This window comes from Desarmillaria tabescens (assembly GCF_030435595.1).
Source record: "Desarmillaria tabescens strain CCBAS 213 chromosome Unknown EV420scaffold_11, whole genome shotgun sequence".
Classification (NCBI taxonomy): Eukaryota; Fungi; Basidiomycota; class Agaricomycetes; order Agaricales; family Physalacriaceae; genus Desarmillaria; species Desarmillaria tabescens.
In genome coordinates this window covers 699,975-719,506 of record NW_026848310.1, presented here as the reverse complement: position 1 = coordinate 719,506, position 19,532 = coordinate 699,975, and the positions used below count along the sequence as shown (strand labels likewise).

The following is a 19,532-nucleotide window of genomic DNA, read 5'->3' as shown; positions in this document are numbered from 1 at the left end:
GAAACCGATAATCGCATAGGCCAAGAACACCAGAGGCAACGAGTATAAAATATGCCGTCGCTTTATAAAAACGCCGAATGAGTCAAACTGTCGAGGAAAATACAATTGCAACTTACAGAAATGACCATCAGCCCTTCGCCACCTATAAAGGATACAGCCCTCTCTGCGTCACTCTTGTATTTGAATATGGCAATGACAGTTGAAGTCAAAGAAAAAGCAGAAAAGAGCACGGTGATAAGCCCCACAAATCCGTGCGACATTATCCAACCCAGGTAAGGAAAGGAAAGTCACCGATGCACTCAGAACAATCGCAAGCCTGCCAACAAAGAAAATCTGAGAGATTGAAGCTGAGAAGAAGAGAGAGTAAGCTTACCACAAGACAAGTGCAGGCACCGATCACCAGCATTGGAGCAGCACCTCGAATACCGCCTTCTTCGTCCATTCCCCGATGATGCGAACGGTTGTAAAGATATATGGAATGCCGAGGACACAGGCAGGAGATACAAAAGTCGACCAAAGCGCGGCCTAGCTGATTACGACGTGCAGGCAGACGTAAAGAGTCGCCGCGCGCATCACGAGGAAGAGGCTTGTTGGGACGGAAATTCAATTGACGCCAATGAACTACGGACAAAGAACAAGTCAGTATTGGTCCATGGGCGCTTAAGTATTTGATACTCACTCATGCGAAGATGAATTCTAGAGACGATCCGGGTAATTTGCATTCCGTTCTCGGTCGTAATTTCTGGGAAGAGCTTCAGAGATATACCATACTCTAGGCAGTGGAACGTACCCCCACGAAGTAAAGAAGTGAGCTCTTGGTACTCATTTTGACTGAAAGGCGCCGAGGTTGTTTGCTGAGAAGGAAGCAGGCGATCTGGATTAAAGCAATTGCGTTGAACAATATCCAGGAACAGTTTTGAAAATAAGCAATCACCTGTCAATGCCCATGTAAGAGCATTCATAGCTTCCTCGTGTGCATTTGGAGGAAGTGGGTTGTGCGCAGGATGTGCTTCCATGAACGCCCAGTACCGATATTCTGTATCCAAAGCTACAAGTTAATGAGTTTATGTTCCCAGCCTCCGAATCGTCAAGTTTAGACACACCGTCGTCATCTTTTCGTCCCGGTTTTGAGGGACCCCTCCTCGGAAGCCCTGGCGACACGCTTTCGACTCTTATGATCAATCCACCAACCCATAAGAGGAGGATCACGCTTCTTCTTCCGAGCGCTTTCCCTTAGCCACAGCTCCATTCCACTGGGTGGAGCAAGTTCGTTTTTGTAGTTTTCAAAGTAGAATGTGACCAGATCTAGCTTCTTGCTGTTCCGCAACTCTATATCGGTTGTCACTCGCAGGGTAGGATGAACATAGTACACCGTAGAGTCTGGAAGAGAGAACTCGATCCAACCCAGCTGGTTCAGTTTGGGGGCAGTTGACGGTGCTGGCAAAGGCCAAAACGAAGACGAGGGCAATGCGGACTGGGGAGAAACGTTGACTCGAGTCTGGTGTTGAGACTGAAGGTACGAGGGTGACCTGGGGAAAGGTACCTGCGGAAGTAAAGGACGCGTTTCACTGTTCGGGTGGAAAATTAGCTATGCCTGTGTCATAAACATCAATAGAGATCATACTCTGTCTCCGGTTCGAAATGATGACTGCTGTTACCAAGGCTTTGTGTCGATGAAGTAGCGCGGATAGATCTGTAGTTTTTGAGTTTATTGTACAATGCTGACAATGTAACCACATACCTTGATGGTATCACATCCTGCATGGGCGGGAGCGGCATCACGACTATGGACTGGTCGCCTTGAGGTACTGGTGCTTCTTCATGCTGCGGCCTGATTTCGAAAGGTACATTAGCTTGGGAAAAAAAGGGTGGAAGCACCACTTGCTCGGGCATAGAAATGTCCTCATGCGAAACGTTTATCGCAGGGATAGGATCAGCGAATGGATCCTCCGTCGGCATCGTCATTCTGCAGTGTGTAAGTATACGACGAAAGAGAAGAGGTGATTTACTGACTGCCCAGTCGTTCCCTCGTATTGAGATCCACGGTCGGCGACGTGTTCACTGCGTATCGTTCCGGCCAATGACTGTGCCACAGACGAATGGCGGGTATCTCTCCAAGCCTCTTGAGACAAGTCGGCATCATATGAAGGTAAGGTCGCAGTGGCTAGCACGGGAGAAGGCATTTTTACTGCTTCTTTCACCGGTTCTTCATGAACGTCAGAGAGGGGGGTGCTTTCGGCCTGAACGTCTCGAGGCTGGGGTGCCGGCACAGATGGAATCGATTCTTCCGGCACGACGCTGGTGGCAAGAACCGGTTCTGGTTCTGATTGCGTAGGAATTCCGAAATACGACGAGACACCTTCCATTTCACGAGCCGGTGGAGGTGGAGGCGATGGCGGAGGGGCCGTGGCAGGTTCGGCCTCTAGAGTAGCGGGAATGGACTCGCTCATTAGTGAAGAACGTTCTCCTTTCGACTCTGCATGAGGCTGTTCCTCGACTTGAGACGCGGCCACTGGTGCCTCCTGAGCAGCAGTTCCGTTCTGCTGAACGGCCTCATCGGCCTTGCCTTCGGAGGTCAAAGTCCGTGTTTCCTCCACGGACTTGGACGCCTCCACGCTTCTGTGATCGTGCATGCTTTCAGGTTCTGCAGTGAGAGCAGGTGAATCGGTAACGATAGTTTGAGCTAGAGGAGAAGGACCTGTAGGCTGGGGAGTATCACTTGCCACTGCGGCAGCTTCTCTCGCTGGTGACTCTGCTATAGGGCTTGGGGCCTCATGTACTGCAGGGTCCGGCGTAGGCACAACCGCAGACCGTGCTTCGACATTTTTGACGGAGCTGGTATCTGACCCAGAAGGCGTACCGGGACGTGATAGTGATAGAATGGAGGACGTGCGGCGCACGGCCTTTCCCATGCGGGAACGGAATACAGACTTCGTAGACGAGCTCATAATGCTCTGCTCTTCTCAAAGAGCAGAGGATCGTTGAAAGAGTAGAGAGTCCGGCGGGAACGAGAGAAAGGAGCGACTAGGAATGTAGGGAGGACACTGCGACGAGAAGACAGAAGTATCGCTTTAATATCTTTGCGCGAGCCTGCCTGGAGGCGTCATCGAGGCGAGTGTTCGAAACAAGCGCAGCATGGATTAAGCATGCATGAAAGGCATCGAGGGATCGATAGCTGAACACGTTGCAAACATATGCCGCGTACTTGTGACATGATGACCGGGGAAGCAGAAATGAAGAGGAAACGTCGTTTTGGTTAAGTAAACGGTTGATTCCTGGACAAAGTCCCCTTCTTACGTGTTAGAGTGTCGCCCATACTTAGATCATCGAACGTATGCGTAACAAGTCCCAATACGCCGCCTTGCTCGATTCCATGATACGGCGCGAGTACTCCGCCTCGGCCGGGACACTGACCAGATGGGTTGCTAACAAAGGTTGGCGTGCACCAAGTAGTAAGCATCTTCGCCAGTGGCCACGGAGGTGCTGCACTAGTGCCAGCGATAAGTACTCCAACAGATTGTCCACTGTAGGCTCGGATCAACGGACTTCCACTGCCTTTCGGACGTTTTATAATGGAGATGCACGATGCGCGGGCAGCTCGCCTAGAAAACATTGCAGCACCAGGATTAGAACGATTGGTGTGTAAGATAAACGTGAGAACATCTTCGCCCTGCCATCAATCACCGGCAATATGATAGCCGACTGTACAGAAGTACCCGATAGCTAATGCAATTAAAACGAAAGAGAGGAGGATGAGAACTGATGAGAATGCCTTGCCTGAGGCTTGATTAAGATCGGAGTACTGTACATACAATGTTCCGTTTATAACGACGCGTTTTGGAGAATAGATAGTGGTATGATAGAAAGCGAAGTCGGTTCAACCGAAGATTTGCTGGATAGCAATGCTCCTAAGCTCTCCTTTGTCTGTTTTCCCGCTTCTTCATAAGACAAAAGTCAGCGCAACGTTGCATGTAGCTACTAGGAAACGCACTTGGTCAAAGGCAGGGACGGAATCGATATAAACTTCGTAGGCACAGAATACCATGGAAGAATTCGAGTGACGGCGTCTCGTACACCGTCCATTGCGAGTTCGGAAGGTGTGTAGAATCCGACAAGTTCGTCCTCTACCAGCAGTGCGCATGCTCCCGTGACTCCAGGACAAGACTGCATTGCTGCGCTAACGCCGTCAAGTTCAACGCGAAAACCCTACCAAACCATTAGTCAGATACAAGCACTCTGGAATAGACACCAGCGTACTTTAATCTTGACTTGGTCGTCGGCACGTCCTAGATGATCCAGCGAACCATCTTCTCTCCACTTACCGATATCTCCAGTGTTATACATTCGACTGGAAAGACTTTAAAAAAACGACACGGCAAAGGAAGCCTTACATACCTGCCATCGTTGAGGTAAGGATCCGGTAGAAATCTCTTTGCAGTCAGATCATCCAGTCCAAGATATCCTTTAGAGACACCTTTTCCTCCGGCCCACATAACTCCAGGAGTCCCAAAGGGTACGGACTGCAAGTATTCGTCCAAAATATAGACTGTGTTGTTTGCAGTCAGTCTTCCGATGGAAAGAGGAGTATTGGGAACGTGCTTGTGCATCGTGTTAACAATAGTGATCTTAAAAGCATACCAAGTGAGTCGAAGAGAGGTATGAGACTTGGAAAAATAAATACCTCTGTCGGACCACATGAATTGTAGAACGTCGCTTGCGAGGCCCACTTGTCGGCCAATGACTGCGGGCAAGGCTCCCCTGCCGTAGCGACCACGCGGACATTGGGGAAATCCTTAGGGTCATGTGGGAGTAGAATAGTTGGGGTAGCGACGACGACATCCACCGTTTTCAAGACTTTTATCCAATCTGCACGGCGGGGTCCACGCAAATACAGAGTTCCCCCATTCATTAAGCAGCCGAGAATTTCCCACGCGCACATGTCGAAGCCAATATTCAAGAGTTGGGCGACCTTGACTCCCGGTTCAATATGAAGATTTCTCGGTGCATTAGAAAGAACTGGAAGAGGAGTTGTTAATGTGTGGTCAAATTATGGATTACAGCATGAACGTACGGTTGACGACATTGGAGTGGCTGACCATGACACCTTTGGGTTTGCCGGTAGTACCTACAGCCTTGATAAGAATCTGAGCAAGATATAAAAGACTTTCATACCAGACGTGAAGATAATATACGCGGTGTCGGAGCCCTTAGATTGATCTTGGATAAAGTCGGTGTCGGAGTCTTTCATGGAATCGAGAACATCTTCCAAGCACCCATATGGATGACTCAGAAGATCCGCACGAGAGATACATCCTTTAGAGACGAGAACGTATGAAGGACCAGCATCTGCCATGATCCCTTGAAGCGTGTCGTCCCGTATGATGTCACCATCCAAAGGAATATACGCTGCACCAGCGCGAAGAACGCCAAGGATAGCGACCACCTGGGGAATTGATCGTTGTACAACGAGACCGACAAAAGACCCCGGGCGGACCCCGCGAGACGTCAGATATGAAGCAAGACGTAAAGAGAGGTGATCGAGTTGGCTGTACGACATGGAATTTCCGAGATGGTCCACCACAGCGACTTGGTCACTGTTAGACAAGGCAGTAGACTCGAAGACATGATGAACACAGTTGAATCTCGCATCGACCCTTGGACCGAAACAGTGATCAGAGATAAGAGAGTCGGATATCTTTTCAGATACCTCCTGCTTCAAATCTTTGGTAGAACGAACGGGCTGGGTCGCTACCAAAAAGTAACGCCCGAGAGCAGCGAGAAGGATGTGGTGAAGAAACCGGAGGCCAGCGGTGAAAATGTTGGGAGATTCCATGTTGAAAATGTTGGTTGAGAAAGGCTACTGAGTCGAGTTTTTAAAGCTATTGAGCTTCCTACCGACTGCCATTTTTAGGGTCCAGCTAGACCTTGGCACGGCGCAGTAGAAATCAATGATGCACATGCACCAGCAAGGAATATCAGCATCAGGCGACGGCCCGACATACACCGCTGTACGAGTTAGACTTGCAAACGTTCGTAAGCGTAGAAGTCCGGATTGAGGGTATGATGGTTCGTCAAAGTAATACGTCCGATCATAGACGATCACATTGCACTTCGTGATCGACATGGTTGTCGAGCGATCCTTAGTGCTTCACTACCACCTAAGTTGGATGGTGGTGGTGGTGGTGGTGGTGTTACCGGCGCCAGGTCCCAATAAGGAACGGCCGGGTCCACAGCCCTGACATGGCGAATCATGTGCTGTGGCTGCGAAGGCTCATACCGTTGTAATCACACTGTTGAGATGGTCACCGGTTATATGATGGAATATCAATCTAGGGAGAATCCAATCAGCGGAAGGAAAGGATGAAGGAAAACCCTATCCCAAGCATTCTGGAAGTCAACTGACGCCATAATCCAATAAAATGAAGCAAAAAATCGTTTGTGCGAATTTGCTGTCATTCACACATGCAAGGACATGTTGCCATCTGCCATCGAGAAATACAAATGGATAAAATCTGGACAATGGGTGAAGGTGCATGTTGATCATCATTACATGGCCAGGTCGGAATAAAGTCTGCTGGAAGGAGCGCGTTGCCAAGCTGATTGAGAAACATCGGTTAGTTGCGGGGGGCGGTCATTTTGATCCAATGCTAATCCGAATCGGATGTCTGCAATTTCAAATCTAACCCTAACCTGCGATCGTATTCCTGCAGGCCCCGGGAAGCTCCCGCCAAGGTTTGTCCGGCAAAAACCCTAATTTTTGGCCTCAAATATGCAAAGATTGGCGAGGATTGGCGCCTAAATATGCTAACTCGGACAAGGCTTTTGCCGGTCCGTCCGTGCCGGAAAGCACCGCCGGCCAAATTAGAGCGGCGTCATTCGCCTGGAATTTTATGGATGAAATTTCAGTGTCACTTTCATACTTCCCCTTCAGATTCCCAATACGTCTTCGCTATGTGCTTCTCCACACTACAGGATTCCGCTGGTCGTGCAGCCCACCCAAGCGTACGTCACATTCATTTCTTTGCCGATAACTCCTCTGCAGTTGACTCCATTATACGTCCCAAACGGGGACCAGGTCAACAGCATGCAACAGTGTTTTTCAAGATAGCCACGGAGCTCTTGGAAGAGGACGAAGAAACATCGCTGGAGGTAGCATGGGCACCCGGCCACCAGGACATACCTGGAAACGAAAAAGCGGACGCTTTGGCGAAGGAGGCATGTACAATGTTCGACATGGGACAGCGCACATATGCAAACGCAAGGAGAAGGATGCGAGAACGAGTGCAGAAGAAATGGGTACAGGAGTGGGAAAGGACAAGCCCTACTGGCCGCTTTGGACTCGCAAACCGACTCAAACCACAGCTAAAACCAACCCAGAGGTTCAAGGAGACACCACGCGAGGTGTTCGGAAGGCTCGTACAGTGTAGAACAGGGCACGCCCACATGGGCGAGTTCTACGAACTGTTTAACATCCCAGAGGCGACGGACTGCGAATGCGGCGAGCGACTACAAACGCGAGATCACATCATACGATCCTGCCCACGATACAACGACCATCGACAGATCCTACGCGAAGGATCACAGAATCTAGTGATGTGCGACCTTTTGGGCACGACAGAGGGCATCGAAGCGGTCACAAGGTTCCTAGCGGAGTCTGGAGCCTTTACAAAGACCGGAACTCAAAGGCGAGAGGTGGGAATGCCGCTCTGGGAAGATGAACCAGAGCCGCATGAAGAAGAGGATGATGGATAGAACACTACATCGCAGCGCTACCGGGCCCCCCCATTGTTTCTTTTCCTTTATTCTTTTTCTATTTGTATTTATTCCCTATCTCTTTTCCCTAGACAATGATTTTCGCAACGAAGAATAGACACCTAAAACACACGAAGCTACATAGAATTTTACCCGAGAGTTTTACATACCATAGAGTTGACAAGTAGATTAGTATTACAACGAGTAGCGGTACAGTCATACATAGCAGTAGAGTACTGTACCCCTGCGTCTTCGCCCACTACGAGGCGTGTTGCGGGTCACCAATCCAGACCTTCATCATCATCATCCTCCAGGCCCCAGAGGCCCTAAAATATGCTAACTACGGACAAGGGTTTCAAATTTTGGGTCTGAAATATGCTATCTACGGACAAAGATTTCGCTTTTTTTGGGCCTAAAATATGCTAAAATCCGGACAAACCTTGGCGGGAGCTTCCCGGGGCCTATTCCTGCAACGATGTCGATGAGCTCTGAAGAAATGGATTTGCCTTCCCTTTCCGCCTCTGGCAGCATACAGAGCCATCTATCGACCTCAGTATCTAAAAAACGTCTTCGTGCCCACCTCGCCCTGGATCTGCCTCAACACACGACCAACGACAGCTCTTTCGACTCGCCAACATTGCCTCGACGTTCCAGGCGTCTCGCCATCTATCTCGCCTTTCACGATGGATTAATGACGGAGATTCACTCAATCTGGTCTTGGCAGTTGACAAACAATGCTTATCTTCGGTTGACATTCCTCATCTATGCCTGCTTCAGCCTGCTTTTCATTTCGGCCTCATTGTATTGCTTCTGGGTTAGGCCATTGAACACACCACTGACGGCGGATTTTGTTGGTGCGTTAGTGACCTTCATCTACTTTTCATATCCTGAGCACGCTTATCATAGAACCATGGCACCTTTCTGCAGCACAACGAATCTCGCGTATCGCCTCCCATCATCCAATGCAGTCCGGACTCGAACCTTTCGTTGTGTTTTCAGAGATCTCCAGTAGTCTCAAAGGTCCTACAGCCTGTCTTTGGACAAACGATTCGATAGATCTTGGGTCGCTGGTCAACTGGGCTCGGTATTGGCGTGGTAATATCCAGTCATTTATGTTTTTATTTCCGTCTTACCCGAAACAGGACCGGTGTCACTCGTCATAACAACGAATTCTGCACCTTCTTCCCCTGCTTATCAAAACCTTCTGCGCCGCTTAGCTGCGATCAAGACACTTCCCTCGTTGGCTTATTTCTCTGTTCATGTTTTCCAAGCGAATATCCAAGCATCTTTGTCACCTAACGTTTTCCTTAACATCGGCAGACTCTTTGCACCTACTGACACCGTCATGATAGTCCCTGCAGAAATTTCAACTGTAACTCCTTCTGCTAGGTTGTACCATTCTGTGTCGGAACATCTCCTTCACCGCTCGCAAACACTGGCTATTGTGACGATCGCTAAAGAGATAACCTTCCCTCTGGCTTCTTTCTCGCCTCTTGTTCTACCTAAAAATTATCCTGTGTGGTGCGCCGATCGTTTCTTTGTCGCGAGTTCACGCTCCTTGGACTGGGATGTATGCCTGTGGCAGATCTGGCTGGAACAACAAGGCAGAATTGGACATGTCAACGTGTCGATGAGCAATGCGCCAGACGCAACAGTGGTTCCTCCAGCTATTGTAATACTTTCTTCGATTTCTTCTGCACACATTAACATCGCTGCTTTAGATGAAGATCCGCCGTCGTCTAACATCAAAATATCATTCTGAAGCGTGCGATATAGCTATTAAAAAACAGGCTATTCTAGACCCGCCGAATTCCAAAATTGCAAAGAGGAGGATGCAATGGGTGAAGACCTTCTGTCGACAGGTTAGTGTTCGTTTATGGCTTTCCGCGACAAATGAAATTGAAAGACGCCACGTAGACCGCAGATATTCTCATTGTCCCATGAGTTCTTCTTCCATATCGTCTTCGTTTGTCACATTGCCCTCATCGAGATCTGTGTCTTGGAGCGCTGTCCAAACAGCCTCATCTTCCGGTTGATCTAGGACAAGTTCTACCATATCCCTAGCCATTTCTAAGGTGTCTCGTCAGAGTCGCACCCAATCATAGGACCATATGACATACCTGACATGATGTTCAACTCGAGCTGGGCAGGCACTGGCATCCAGTCTGGCAGGGGTGAATAACTTAGCCGTCCAAATGTGAGAGTGAACATATGCATGATGCCATTGAAATGCCGAGGTGGAGCGCGAAGAAGTTTTTGCCGCAAGTTCATAGCTGTCGGGTCGCTGCTAACGATGTTATGAAGAAGATACAGCGTGTGATTCATCAATCGAACAACCCTATTGATCCGTTAAGTGTGGTAAAATGGACAATAGAATTGCATGCACGCACGTCAATGTGAGGTCCGCAGACGAAGTGTACTTTTCATCTTCCTCCCATAGTGGCGTCGTCAGCATATGAAGACATATAACCAATGAAGGCACCAAGACCACTGAGCTGGTCAGAACAGCAAATGCCTTAGCATCAGCGATTGACACCAAAGCGAAGAAGATGAGGATATGTGTTTTCATGGACAGGCACTTATGTTTTGGAATGTTCATCGTGTTCTAGGAACACGAAGTAACACGCACCTCATCATCTTGGCGATTGATATCAATGAGGAAGGAGCATAACCGATCGAGCACAGGATATTTGGTAGTCTCGGACGCGACAGGTTGTTCCGACTCGGACGTCGGAAAGGCGAGTATGTAATGACAAAGTTGAGGATCTAGATTACCGTCTCCAGAGAGAAAATGTTTCATAGGACAACACACTTACATGTCATGAGACGAATAAGGAAGTGAGTCACTTGGGATAAAACCCAATTTGGTTGGTGATTATGAAGGAGGACGGCGAATACGTCTCGATTCTGGCATATATAGCCGAGTCTGGACGAGATGAGGATCAGACATAGGCTAGAATAGACGATTCTCACTTGTCAATGTCTGTGGTTGCAACATTCCAACATAAGACTTCTAGTAAGTCTAACGTTTCCTTCGCAAGTAGCTTTGGGTAGGCCGCATCCTTCGAGGGCTGTAAATGGGTATGGATGATGCTGGAGAGTAAAACCATAATGCGAGAATCGCCATTGGAATCGGTCTGTGACAGTAGTATGGAGGAAAATGACGGCAATGAATGGATGAGTGATACTAGTAGATCTAGCATTCCAATTAAATGTGAAGTCTGTCAGAAGTTCTTAGATAGGTATGCGACAAAGGCATCGGAGAATAGCTCACGATATCTAGCGTAGCCAAAACAGACGCCATGGAAACCAGACACGGCGACACAGCTATGGCTGCTGTGGGGTAATCGTGAATTCTCGACATGCCTACGATGGCAAGGATGTTTGAGACGACTTCACTATATTGACTATTAGAGTGAGTGGCTGTTACAATAGGTGCTTCTGTCAGCGAAAGTAGTGTCGGTTGATGAGATGATGATGATGTATGAGTCAGTAATATTCGGAACAGCTGGAACAAGCGCAAAATCAGCCTGGTTATATTTGGTGGCTAGAAGGACCCACTTCTGCTTTCCAGTCGAATGGTTCCAGGTCGAAGACCTCAGTTTGGTCTTCTATCGTTATCGTATTTCCGTCGTCATTAAATACATCATCACTGCTTGGAACCGCTTCATCCGAGTCAGCTTTGAAGTCGTCGTCCATATTAACATCAGAATCAGCCTCAACCCTATTCCTTCTAGAAGAGCTAGAAATCGGAGAATTGATAGCCTGGCTATGCATTAATATTTGACTTGAAGAATTTGTGCTCTCTCTTGTATTATTTCGTGGTAGTAATGGGGGGCTGGGCATGAAGGCATTCTGAAAGTCAAGCAGTTTCTGAGGTTTTTCGGGAGTCTTCAGAAGATTCCGCGCAATCTTGGGACGACGCGGAGTACTAGGCCCAGCCTGGGAGCTACGGCTGGGATTCCACCCTTGCATTTGAAGGGACATTGGTAGTGCTTGAGAATAGACCTCCTTTACTGCTCTTTTGGATCGCACAGACGATGGTCTTCGTGATGCCTCCGCTTCTTGTTGCTGAAGAAACACATGTATATAATGGTCTGAAAGAGACTATGGAAAATGAATACCTTGAATATAAATTCAGTCTTCAGTCTCTCCATCTCGTCCTTTCGATCTCGTTGCATTTGCACCTGCCTGGCATCTGCTTCTTCCTTGTCAGCCTTGAGTCTTGATATTTGAGCGGCGTAATCTTTGGCGGTCTTGAATACAGTTAATGAATGGGAAATTCAGAACCGGAAATGGATGATAATACCTTTTCGATGGTTTGGCGCAGAATCGTTACTTCTCCCTCCTTTGAAAAGCGTGCTTTCTTAGCCTCTTCAAGTGCGAGTTGGATCCTCCTTCTTTCATCTTCTGACTGTGAGATAATCAGTACTAAATGAATAGAAGACAAGAAAGATGTAATATAGCAAACCTCTTTCAACTTCGTCAGCAAGTCTTGCACTCTGGCTTCTACAGCATTTGTTGTCGAGATTTGAGGAGGAGCCAGGCCAGAAGATGGAATGTTAGAGCCAGAAGCCTGTAGCTGATGCAATTGAGGAGAAGGATGTCTATTTCTACCCCTCTGAACAGGTCCAGATTGCGGTACACGAGACGACGGACGGCTGCCATTGCTCCGAGGTAGGTGAACATTCCGCTTCGTTACATCTATCATTGTAATGTTAGTATCGGCATGCATGCTCCCACTTGGACCACTCTTTATCTGCTCATTAACGATAGACGCGGTACCTGTGGAATGGCGAATGACGTTCCAAGTCGCGTCGGAGTCACGAAAAACTCCAGGCGGAAGACCATACATGCCAACACCAGACACAGATATTTCTGGGAGGTCGTCTGTGGCTATTCGAGCATCGGAAACGCGAGTTTCCTGGACATTGTCCAATCTCTGTCTTTTTGGCAGTGGTTCTGACACCTCGAGATTATCTGGTTTCCCAGTCGTTGGTGGTGGCACACGAGCGGCATATTCTGCTACGACACTATCGAGCGCAGCGAGGGTCTCGTCGGCGCAGAAAAAGTTGTCATCGAAGAAACCGTCGTCGTCGCTCATATGAAGGAGTGCTTAGGTAACGAGAAGCATGACTTGAGCAGATACCTAATAAGCGCTCGGGCGACAGCACCAGTACTTCTCCACATTCGCAATTCATGGAATCCGGCAATGTCGTCCAGTCACCTTCAAAACAGGACGACGAGAAATCTCGTGATGTGAAACGCGCAGCTCTCAAGAAGCTCAACACGAATCCCGTTCCGAAAGGTGCGTCATTAACTGTTGCTCGTGCTTCAGGAGATATTCATTCCATTCGAACAGAATCATCGAAACTCGATTCTTCATTGAAGCGCCACACTGCTCTAATTAAACGCATACGACAGTCTGTGGCCTCTGACAATCGTGACCAGATCCTCAAGGACATTGACTCTCTGTCACTCGAAAAGTACGTTGACGAAATCGCTGGCGCTACTGTAGAAGGCATTTCGAGGTGTAAGACAGAGAAGGACGTGTGGAGCGCTGTTGAGGTAAACCGCACGAATTCTCCTGCTGAGATACCATTTCCTCATATTGTTAGGTCATATCTGCACTTCACCGCCGATTTCCCTCTTCGTTTGCGGCAGTACTCGTCCCATCCTTAGCATCTGCTCTCAGTAGCCCATCTCGAGCAAGTTTGTCCAACATTCCCCCAGAGCAGAGAGAAAAGGAAGACACATCTCGGGTGACAAGGCAAAGACCTGTTCTGCGAGTGTGCTCCGAACTGGCATTGGTTGGCGTCATCAAAGATGCCCCTAGTCGAAGTGGCGGCGAATGGATTATGAAAGTCATGAAGGAACTGGCAAGTACTTTATATCACAATATTCTAGAATGACTGATCAAACCTGGTTCTAGCTGTCCAACGACCCGAGTCTCTCTTCACTTCCCCTACTAACTACGTTCCTCAAAAGTTATTCTCATCCATTTCTTGGTGTTACTCCTGCCATAGTTAAACAGGTTTCTGTAAATTCGGAACCCGGAACGTTGTCCGCCACACAAGCGGTAGATACAATGGCCTTTCCCGCTCTGGATGACGACATTGGGTTTTTCGTCGAACAGGACATTCGCGATCGTTTCAAACGCATGTGTGAGGGTTATTTTGAAAGTGTTTCAAAAAAGCTAGTCATCGAGCACAAAGTCAGTGCTTGAAAATTCACCGGTGATCATGAACTTACATATATTCACTGGATAGCGACTGCAAGAACAAGATCGCCGTAATCATGAAGCATACATCCGCTCCGGAGAAATATTTGAGGATCGTCAGCAGGCATATGAAAAAATGACGAAAGGCTATGAAAAGCTGTTAGCCAGCTGCCAATCGTAAGTGGTCTAGTTGCAGCATACATATATCTCAATAACCTACCTTTAGATTGTCTGAGCTTCTATACCTACCCATGCCACCATTACCTACTGCGTCACAGAAATCGGACTCGATCTTGATTGGGACGAATAGCACGAGCTCATTTTCGAACGATGACGGCGATGTCATCAACGCCGCGGGAGGAAAATGGGAAGATGAAGAGGAGAGACGGTTCTTCGAAGATGTCCAGGATCTTAAAGACTTCGTTCCAAAAAGCCTCCTTGGCGTGGACGAGGGTGAAGGCAAAGATCAGGAGAGCGAGGAAAGCAAAGAGAAGCAGAATGAAAGGCACGAACAGGATAGGGAATACATCAAGAAGTTGGAAGAAGAGCTTGAGAAGCTCGCAGAAGGTGGACTACCTGCGGCTTCACAGGACGAGGACGAGGATGAGTACGGATATGTTGTCTCTTTCCGCGGACTAAACACTCAGCATTTTTTAAGGGCCCCGACACCGGTACCAGGGACTCCGAGGGCCACTACCCCACCCCTGTCTTCGCAAGCACCACAAGGTCCTTCACAACTTCTAACTGCACTTTTGATTCGGCTTCCCGATGCCACTAATCGCGAGCTAATCGACCAAGCTGCCATTGACTTTGCTTTTTTGAATTCCAAGGCTGCTCGTAAGAGACTCGTCAAGGTGAAGTTCAATGTCTTTTTTTCGGTTCCGTTTTAACGCTGTTATGTCCTAGTTCTTGAGTCAAGTGTCCAAAAGTCGCACTGACCTTCTACCGCATTACTCGCGCCTTGTCGCCACCCTCAATCGATATATGCCAGATATCGGATCGGACTTGATTTCTATCGTAAGTGTCACTGAACTCTTAGTCTAACCGCTGCATAGTCATTCGTATAGCTGGATGAGGAGTTCCGATACCTTCAAAGGAAGAAAAATGTCGTGAAGGAGTTTTCGGAAGTCAGAATCAAGGTGTGTCATCTCAAATTCAGTTAAAGCATAAGCCTCACGAGCTGGATCCAGAATATCGTATTCATATCCAACTTGACTAAGTTCGGCGTAGTTCCGACACACCTCGTTCTACATATGTTCAAAGTTTGCTTGGATGACTTCTCGGGAACGAACGTGGACAACATTGCTTTACTCCTTGAAGGGTGTGGTCGATACCTGTTGCGAAGTGAAGAAACACGAGAACGATTTGGTACTATGGTTTGTGGAAAGTTGAACCTTCTGTTATCAATTCTGAGATGCATATGGACAGCTAGAACTGATGCGACGAAAGCAAAGCTTGCAACACTTCGATCAGCGTCAGTTACTTCTTCTGGAGAATGCTTACTATCAGGTGCGACATATAACCGTGTGTTTTACACTGGAAGGTTGATCTTTGGTAATCAGTGTAACCCTCCTGAGCGTGCGCCTCGACAGGAAAAGGTCCGGCCACCAATGGAGCTGTTCATTCGACACTTGATCTACGATGTTCTCGCCAAAAGAACGATTGACAAAGTGCTTAAGTTGATTCGAAAACTGGACTGGGACGACGAGGATGTACGACGCGTTCTGTTCAAGGTTTTCACAAAGCCATGGAAGATCAAGTACGGCAACATCAGCCTATTGGCTATGTTAACGTACGACTTGCAAAGATATCACCCCGACTTCCCCATATCCGTTGTTGACCAAATTTTGGAAGACATCAGAAGAGGACTGGAACAAAACATTTACAGCACCAATCAAAGAAGGGTTGCAACTGTCAAATATCTGGGGGAGTTATACATCTATCGGCTTCTGAGTTCCAGCATAGTGTTTGACGTTTTGTGGTCATTGATTACCTTTGGACACCGTACGTACAATGCACACACTCACATTGTTCGGCCCTTCTGATATGGTTCATATAGCTGATGGGAGAGCTCTACCGAATCAATTCTGTCCACTGGACATGCCTGATGACTTCTTCCGAGTACGCCTTGTCTGCGTCCTTCTAGACACATGTGGGATGTGTTTCGATCGTGGAACACAGAAAAAGAAACTCGACAGCTTTTTAACGATGTTCCAAGTAGGTCAAAGCCAATTTCACCTCTTCATCTCTGATAGCCGCATCGTTTAGTTTTATATTCATTGCAAGCAGAGTCTCCCTATGGATGTTGATTTCATGTTGTTAGATTCTCTTGACGTGAGTTTACTGTTGAGCAGTGCACGTCGTTTTATCCTGAATCCCTGCGAAGGCTATAAGACCCAAGTTCGAACTGGCCAAAACAATTGAAGAAGCCGCCGTTGCTGTTGACAACATGCTGGGCTCATTCCAGGCAGCTGATCGTAAGTTTCTTTATGTAATGGCGTCGCATAACTGATGCGAACGGTTTTGTTCTTCCCTAGTGGATGACGAGATCGAAGCAGATGAAGGTGGCAACGACAGTAGCGACGAAGATGAACGTGTCGATGAGGATGAGAAAGATGATGAGGATGAGGGTGATGTCGTAGCTCAAGATTCATTGGTAAGCAGCAATGAAGTGCGTGTATTCCGCAAGGGACTTATCTATCGTGTGTAGGATGGCGAACGGCCACCTTCTCCAGAGCAAGAAGTTGTTCTCTCCGGGAGCGGTACTATGCAGGAAAACCTCGGTCCCTCCGAAGAAGCTGATGCAGAATTCGCAAGAGAGCTAGCCAAGATGGTTATAGATTCTCCGTCAGAATCTCGGAAAGTTGACAAGAAGACAGCACTCGCGCTATGGGAGTCTTCGGTGTTGCCAGCAGTACGAAAGCGGCGCGAAGAACCTGAAGAAGCGTCTGATGTCGACGGCCCAGACATGATGAAATTCACAGTCCTCACGAAGCGCGGGAACAAGCAACAGGTACGCTATGCTAATTTGTAACCCGTACAAGTTGTTTATCACTTATCACTTTCCAGACTCGGCAACTAGCAGTGCCATCTGAGTCTGCCCTGGCTGTCCATACTCGGTCCGCTCAGCTACAGGATAAGGTAGAACAACAGCATTTGAAGCGTCTGGTTCTCGACTATGAACAGCGTGAGGAGGAGGAGGAACTGAAAGGTGGTTCGCGCGTCAGCTAATTTGCGCCAACTTACCCTTCTGTTAATGCAGCTCTTGGGAATCGTATGGGACCTGTCAAGATACGATACGCTGGTTGACACCAGGGCAACACGCTTATACAACTTCCGCACAAGTCTTGTTAGCCTTTGGTGTGCCATGGATGGCCTTTTTTTAAGGCAGAAGAAGCAACTGCATTCTCACCGGTCAGCTCGGCGACATTTATGAATTCGTTGCGCGGATTGATGAACAGATCCATACGTGATTGATGTTGGGAGGCGATTAGATTAGATGTGTATGAATTTGAATTACGCAGATCTAGGGCCACGCGTTATGGTGCTACTTCGGTAGTCCTTTCTGCTTCCGTCCATTGCTGTCGCTACAAGTGGAACACCAAAAACTATCTCCCTTTGCTTTCTCCTTCTTCCCGTTTTATGTACATACTTGCTGGTGTACATTGTCGTCGCGTTCAATCCTCAGACCTTTAATGGTTTACGAGCCTGAGCGAATACCGGCCACGTCCTTGGTGACGACGAACCCAGACAAGAAAATCAATCAGTACGTACAGCGCAGGGTGCTTCATACGAAGCATGGAAGTTCAACGATAATGCTCTGTCGGGATAGTAATGTGGAAGGCCGCGATGTGGTATGTTCTCTAGAAAGAACCGTCTCAGTCGTATAACCCTGCGACTAGGTTGTAAAAGCCGTCAAGCGACTTAGCATTCAGGACAAGTCAAAGATGTTCAAGAAGAGCTACGTGGCAGCTCGAAAGAACGATCCACCCAGCTCTGAGCAGAGTGTCCAGAAAGAGATATCCATCCTCAGGTCATGCCGCCATGCAAGTCACGTCCAGTTGTTGGAGGTCATCGACGACCCTTCACAGGATTCGGTCTTCATAGGTAATTGTCGATCATCTATGCCTGGCTTGTATTTGATTATATTATCCCTCTTAGCCATGGAATATCTTTGCGGGGGCCAGATCCAATGGGAATGCCAAGGAAAGCCGACGTTGACCATTGAACAAAGTCGTCGAATTATTCGGGACGTCGTGCTAGGGCTGGAATATCGTTAGTGCAAGTCGTCCCTTCACTCCTTCTTTTAAACTCAACGTTCTTGCAGTCCATTACCATGGTATCATTCACAGGGATATCAAACCTGCGAATTTGGTCTGGTCGCAGGATCGGTCATACGTCAAAATTATCGACTACGGTATTTCACACTATAGCAGCAACTTTAGCCAAGTTTCCCGTCCTCATACGAGGGCTCAATTGGATCCCTTGAGAAATTGTGCGTTTTTCAAGGACCAAGACCTCTTGAAAATGCGCGGGACGGGATTCTTCTACGCACCAGAAGTCATCTGGCTGCCCAGAGATACTCCTTCTCCGGCTACATCTTCCGACACTATAGAGCCGTGCTCCGAGACACCAACAACTCGCCCACCTGTGACCAAAAGTGTCGATGTATGGTGTCTCGCTGTGACATTGTATTGCTTTCTCTTTGGCCACTTTCCGTTTCATCCTACCCAGAAGCGGCACACATCCCATAACCAATATGTGCTGAACAAGCTTATTCTTGACAATGAATGGGAGGTCGACGAGACAATGGGTGCTGATGTGGTGCCCACAGGTGGTAGATGGCATCCTCCTCACACTGCAAGCGTAATTGGTCTCCTTGATCAAATGCTGCAGAAAGATCCAAGGAAGAGGATCAGCATCGTGGAATTGAAAGTAGGCTTTAATTATAATTCCAGTTCCTCTGCGAGTATTCATTCTTGGAATAGCGACATCCTTGGATTCTACAAGGAATAGAAGACGTAGACGGCTGGACTTGGAATACCTCTCCGGCTACGTATTACATGCATCCCGGCTATCGATGGCTTAGACAGCTTCTACACAGATTATTTTCAAGAACTTACGGGTGGTAGTCGTTTTCTCGCTTTGGTCTTTTACGTTCAAGTTCTCCCATTCGCTATGTCATTGGACACTCTAGGGTTTGACACGGACAGCCGTGAAAACTCTAGATATATCGACATCTTGGTGTAATACTTATTCGATGGATACTGGTAGATCCTTTTTCCAAGGTGCGATGTGATACTTGTACACTACTAGCATCTACATAGATTTCCTTCTTTTCTGGAGCAGTCCTGGTGTAACATCACGGTGAGGAAATTCTGCTTGTCCCGGATCCAGATGTTTCTGTCGATGGTCCTCACTTCGTAAGGTAGAGATGACTACATCCAAAATACGGCGTCGATTTGAATCCCGCTAATATAGAGAAGGAAAATAGAAAGCCGGTCCAGGTAAACTGCGCACCCACCACCTACCTTTACAGTATGATGTATCCACACGGGCA

General features: G+C 47.9%; 6 protein-coding genes across 6 annotated transcripts; 3 read left to right on the top strand and 3 right to left on the bottom strand.

The window, feature by feature from the left end:
- Positions 1–259: 259 nt before the first annotated feature.
- EV420DRAFT_1640659 (uncharacterized protein) lies at positions 260–2,948 on the bottom strand (the record flags this gene model as incomplete). The annotated part of the gene is made up of 9 exons (XM_060477128.1): positions 260–316; positions 374–621; positions 680–742; positions 791–874; positions 935–1,048; positions 1,192–1,568; positions 1,625–1,693; positions 1,742–1,966; positions 2,014–2,948. The coding sequence occupies 9 exons, from the start codon at positions 2,946–2,948 to the stop codon at positions 260–262; spliced, it is 2,172 nt and encodes a 723-aa protein (XP_060333060.1).
- Positions 2,949–3,877: 929 nt separating this feature from the next.
- On the bottom strand, positions 3,878–5,833 carry EV420DRAFT_1266683 (AMP-binding protein; the record flags this gene model as incomplete). The annotated part of the gene is made up of 7 exons (XM_060467347.1): positions 3,878–3,938; positions 3,992–4,206; positions 4,258–4,357; positions 4,396–4,625; positions 4,682–5,016; positions 5,072–5,125; positions 5,173–5,833. 7 exons carry the CDS (start codon positions 5,831–5,833, stop codon positions 3,878–3,880), a joined length of 1,656 nt encoding a protein of 551 aa, XP_060333059.1.
- A 2,893-nt stretch (positions 5,834–8,726) lies between these two features.
- EV420DRAFT_1224489 (uncharacterized protein) lies at positions 8,727–9,611 on the top strand (the record flags this gene model as incomplete). The annotated part of the gene is made up of 3 exons (XM_060466498.1): positions 8,727–8,847; positions 8,895–9,424; positions 9,474–9,611. Coding segments are annotated over 3 exons (789 nt in total), but the record flags the coding sequence as incomplete, so codon positions are not given.
- A 71-nt stretch (positions 9,612–9,682) lies between these two features.
- Positions 9,683–12,856, bottom strand: EV420DRAFT_1640655 (uncharacterized protein; the record flags this gene model as incomplete). The annotated part of the gene is made up of 11 exons (XM_060477127.1): positions 9,683–9,822; positions 9,873–10,090; positions 10,143–10,330; positions 10,382–10,518; positions 10,569–10,678; positions 10,726–10,973; positions 11,027–11,260; positions 11,314–11,823; positions 11,877–12,008; positions 12,062–12,166; positions 12,224–12,856. 11 exons carry the CDS (start codon positions 12,854–12,856, stop codon positions 9,683–9,685), a joined length of 2,655 nt encoding a protein of 884 aa, XP_060333057.1.
- Positions 12,857–12,951: 95 nt separating this feature from the next.
- EV420DRAFT_1619631 (ARM repeat-containing protein) lies at positions 12,952–17,281 on the top strand (the record flags this gene model as incomplete). Its single annotated transcript, XM_060475501.1, has 18 exons — positions 12,952–13,060; positions 13,115–13,320; positions 13,371–13,631; positions 13,685–13,966; positions 14,022–14,149; positions 14,199–14,826; positions 14,879–14,989; positions 15,040–15,111; positions 15,163–15,348; positions 15,401–15,481; positions 15,535–15,976; positions 16,032–16,189; positions 16,241–16,306; positions 16,359–16,449; positions 16,510–16,628; positions 16,683–16,985; positions 17,042–17,186; positions 17,235–17,281. 18 exons carry the CDS (start codon positions 12,952–12,954, stop codon positions 17,279–17,281), a joined length of 3,435 nt encoding a protein of 1,144 aa, XP_060333056.1.
- A 193-nt stretch (positions 17,282–17,474) lies between these two features.
- EV420DRAFT_182917 (other/CAMKK/ELM protein kinase) lies at positions 17,475–19,489 on the top strand. Its single transcript, XM_060481117.1, has 5 exons — positions 17,475–17,826; positions 17,875–18,079; positions 18,134–18,247; positions 18,300–18,907; positions 18,961–19,489. Exons 1-5 carry the CDS (start codon positions 17,668–17,670, stop codon positions 19,102–19,104), a joined length of 1,230 nt encoding a protein of 409 aa, XP_060333055.1. The 5' UTR covers positions 17,475–17,667; the 3' UTR covers positions 19,105–19,489.
- The last annotated feature ends 43 nt before the right edge of the window (positions 19,490–19,532 follow it).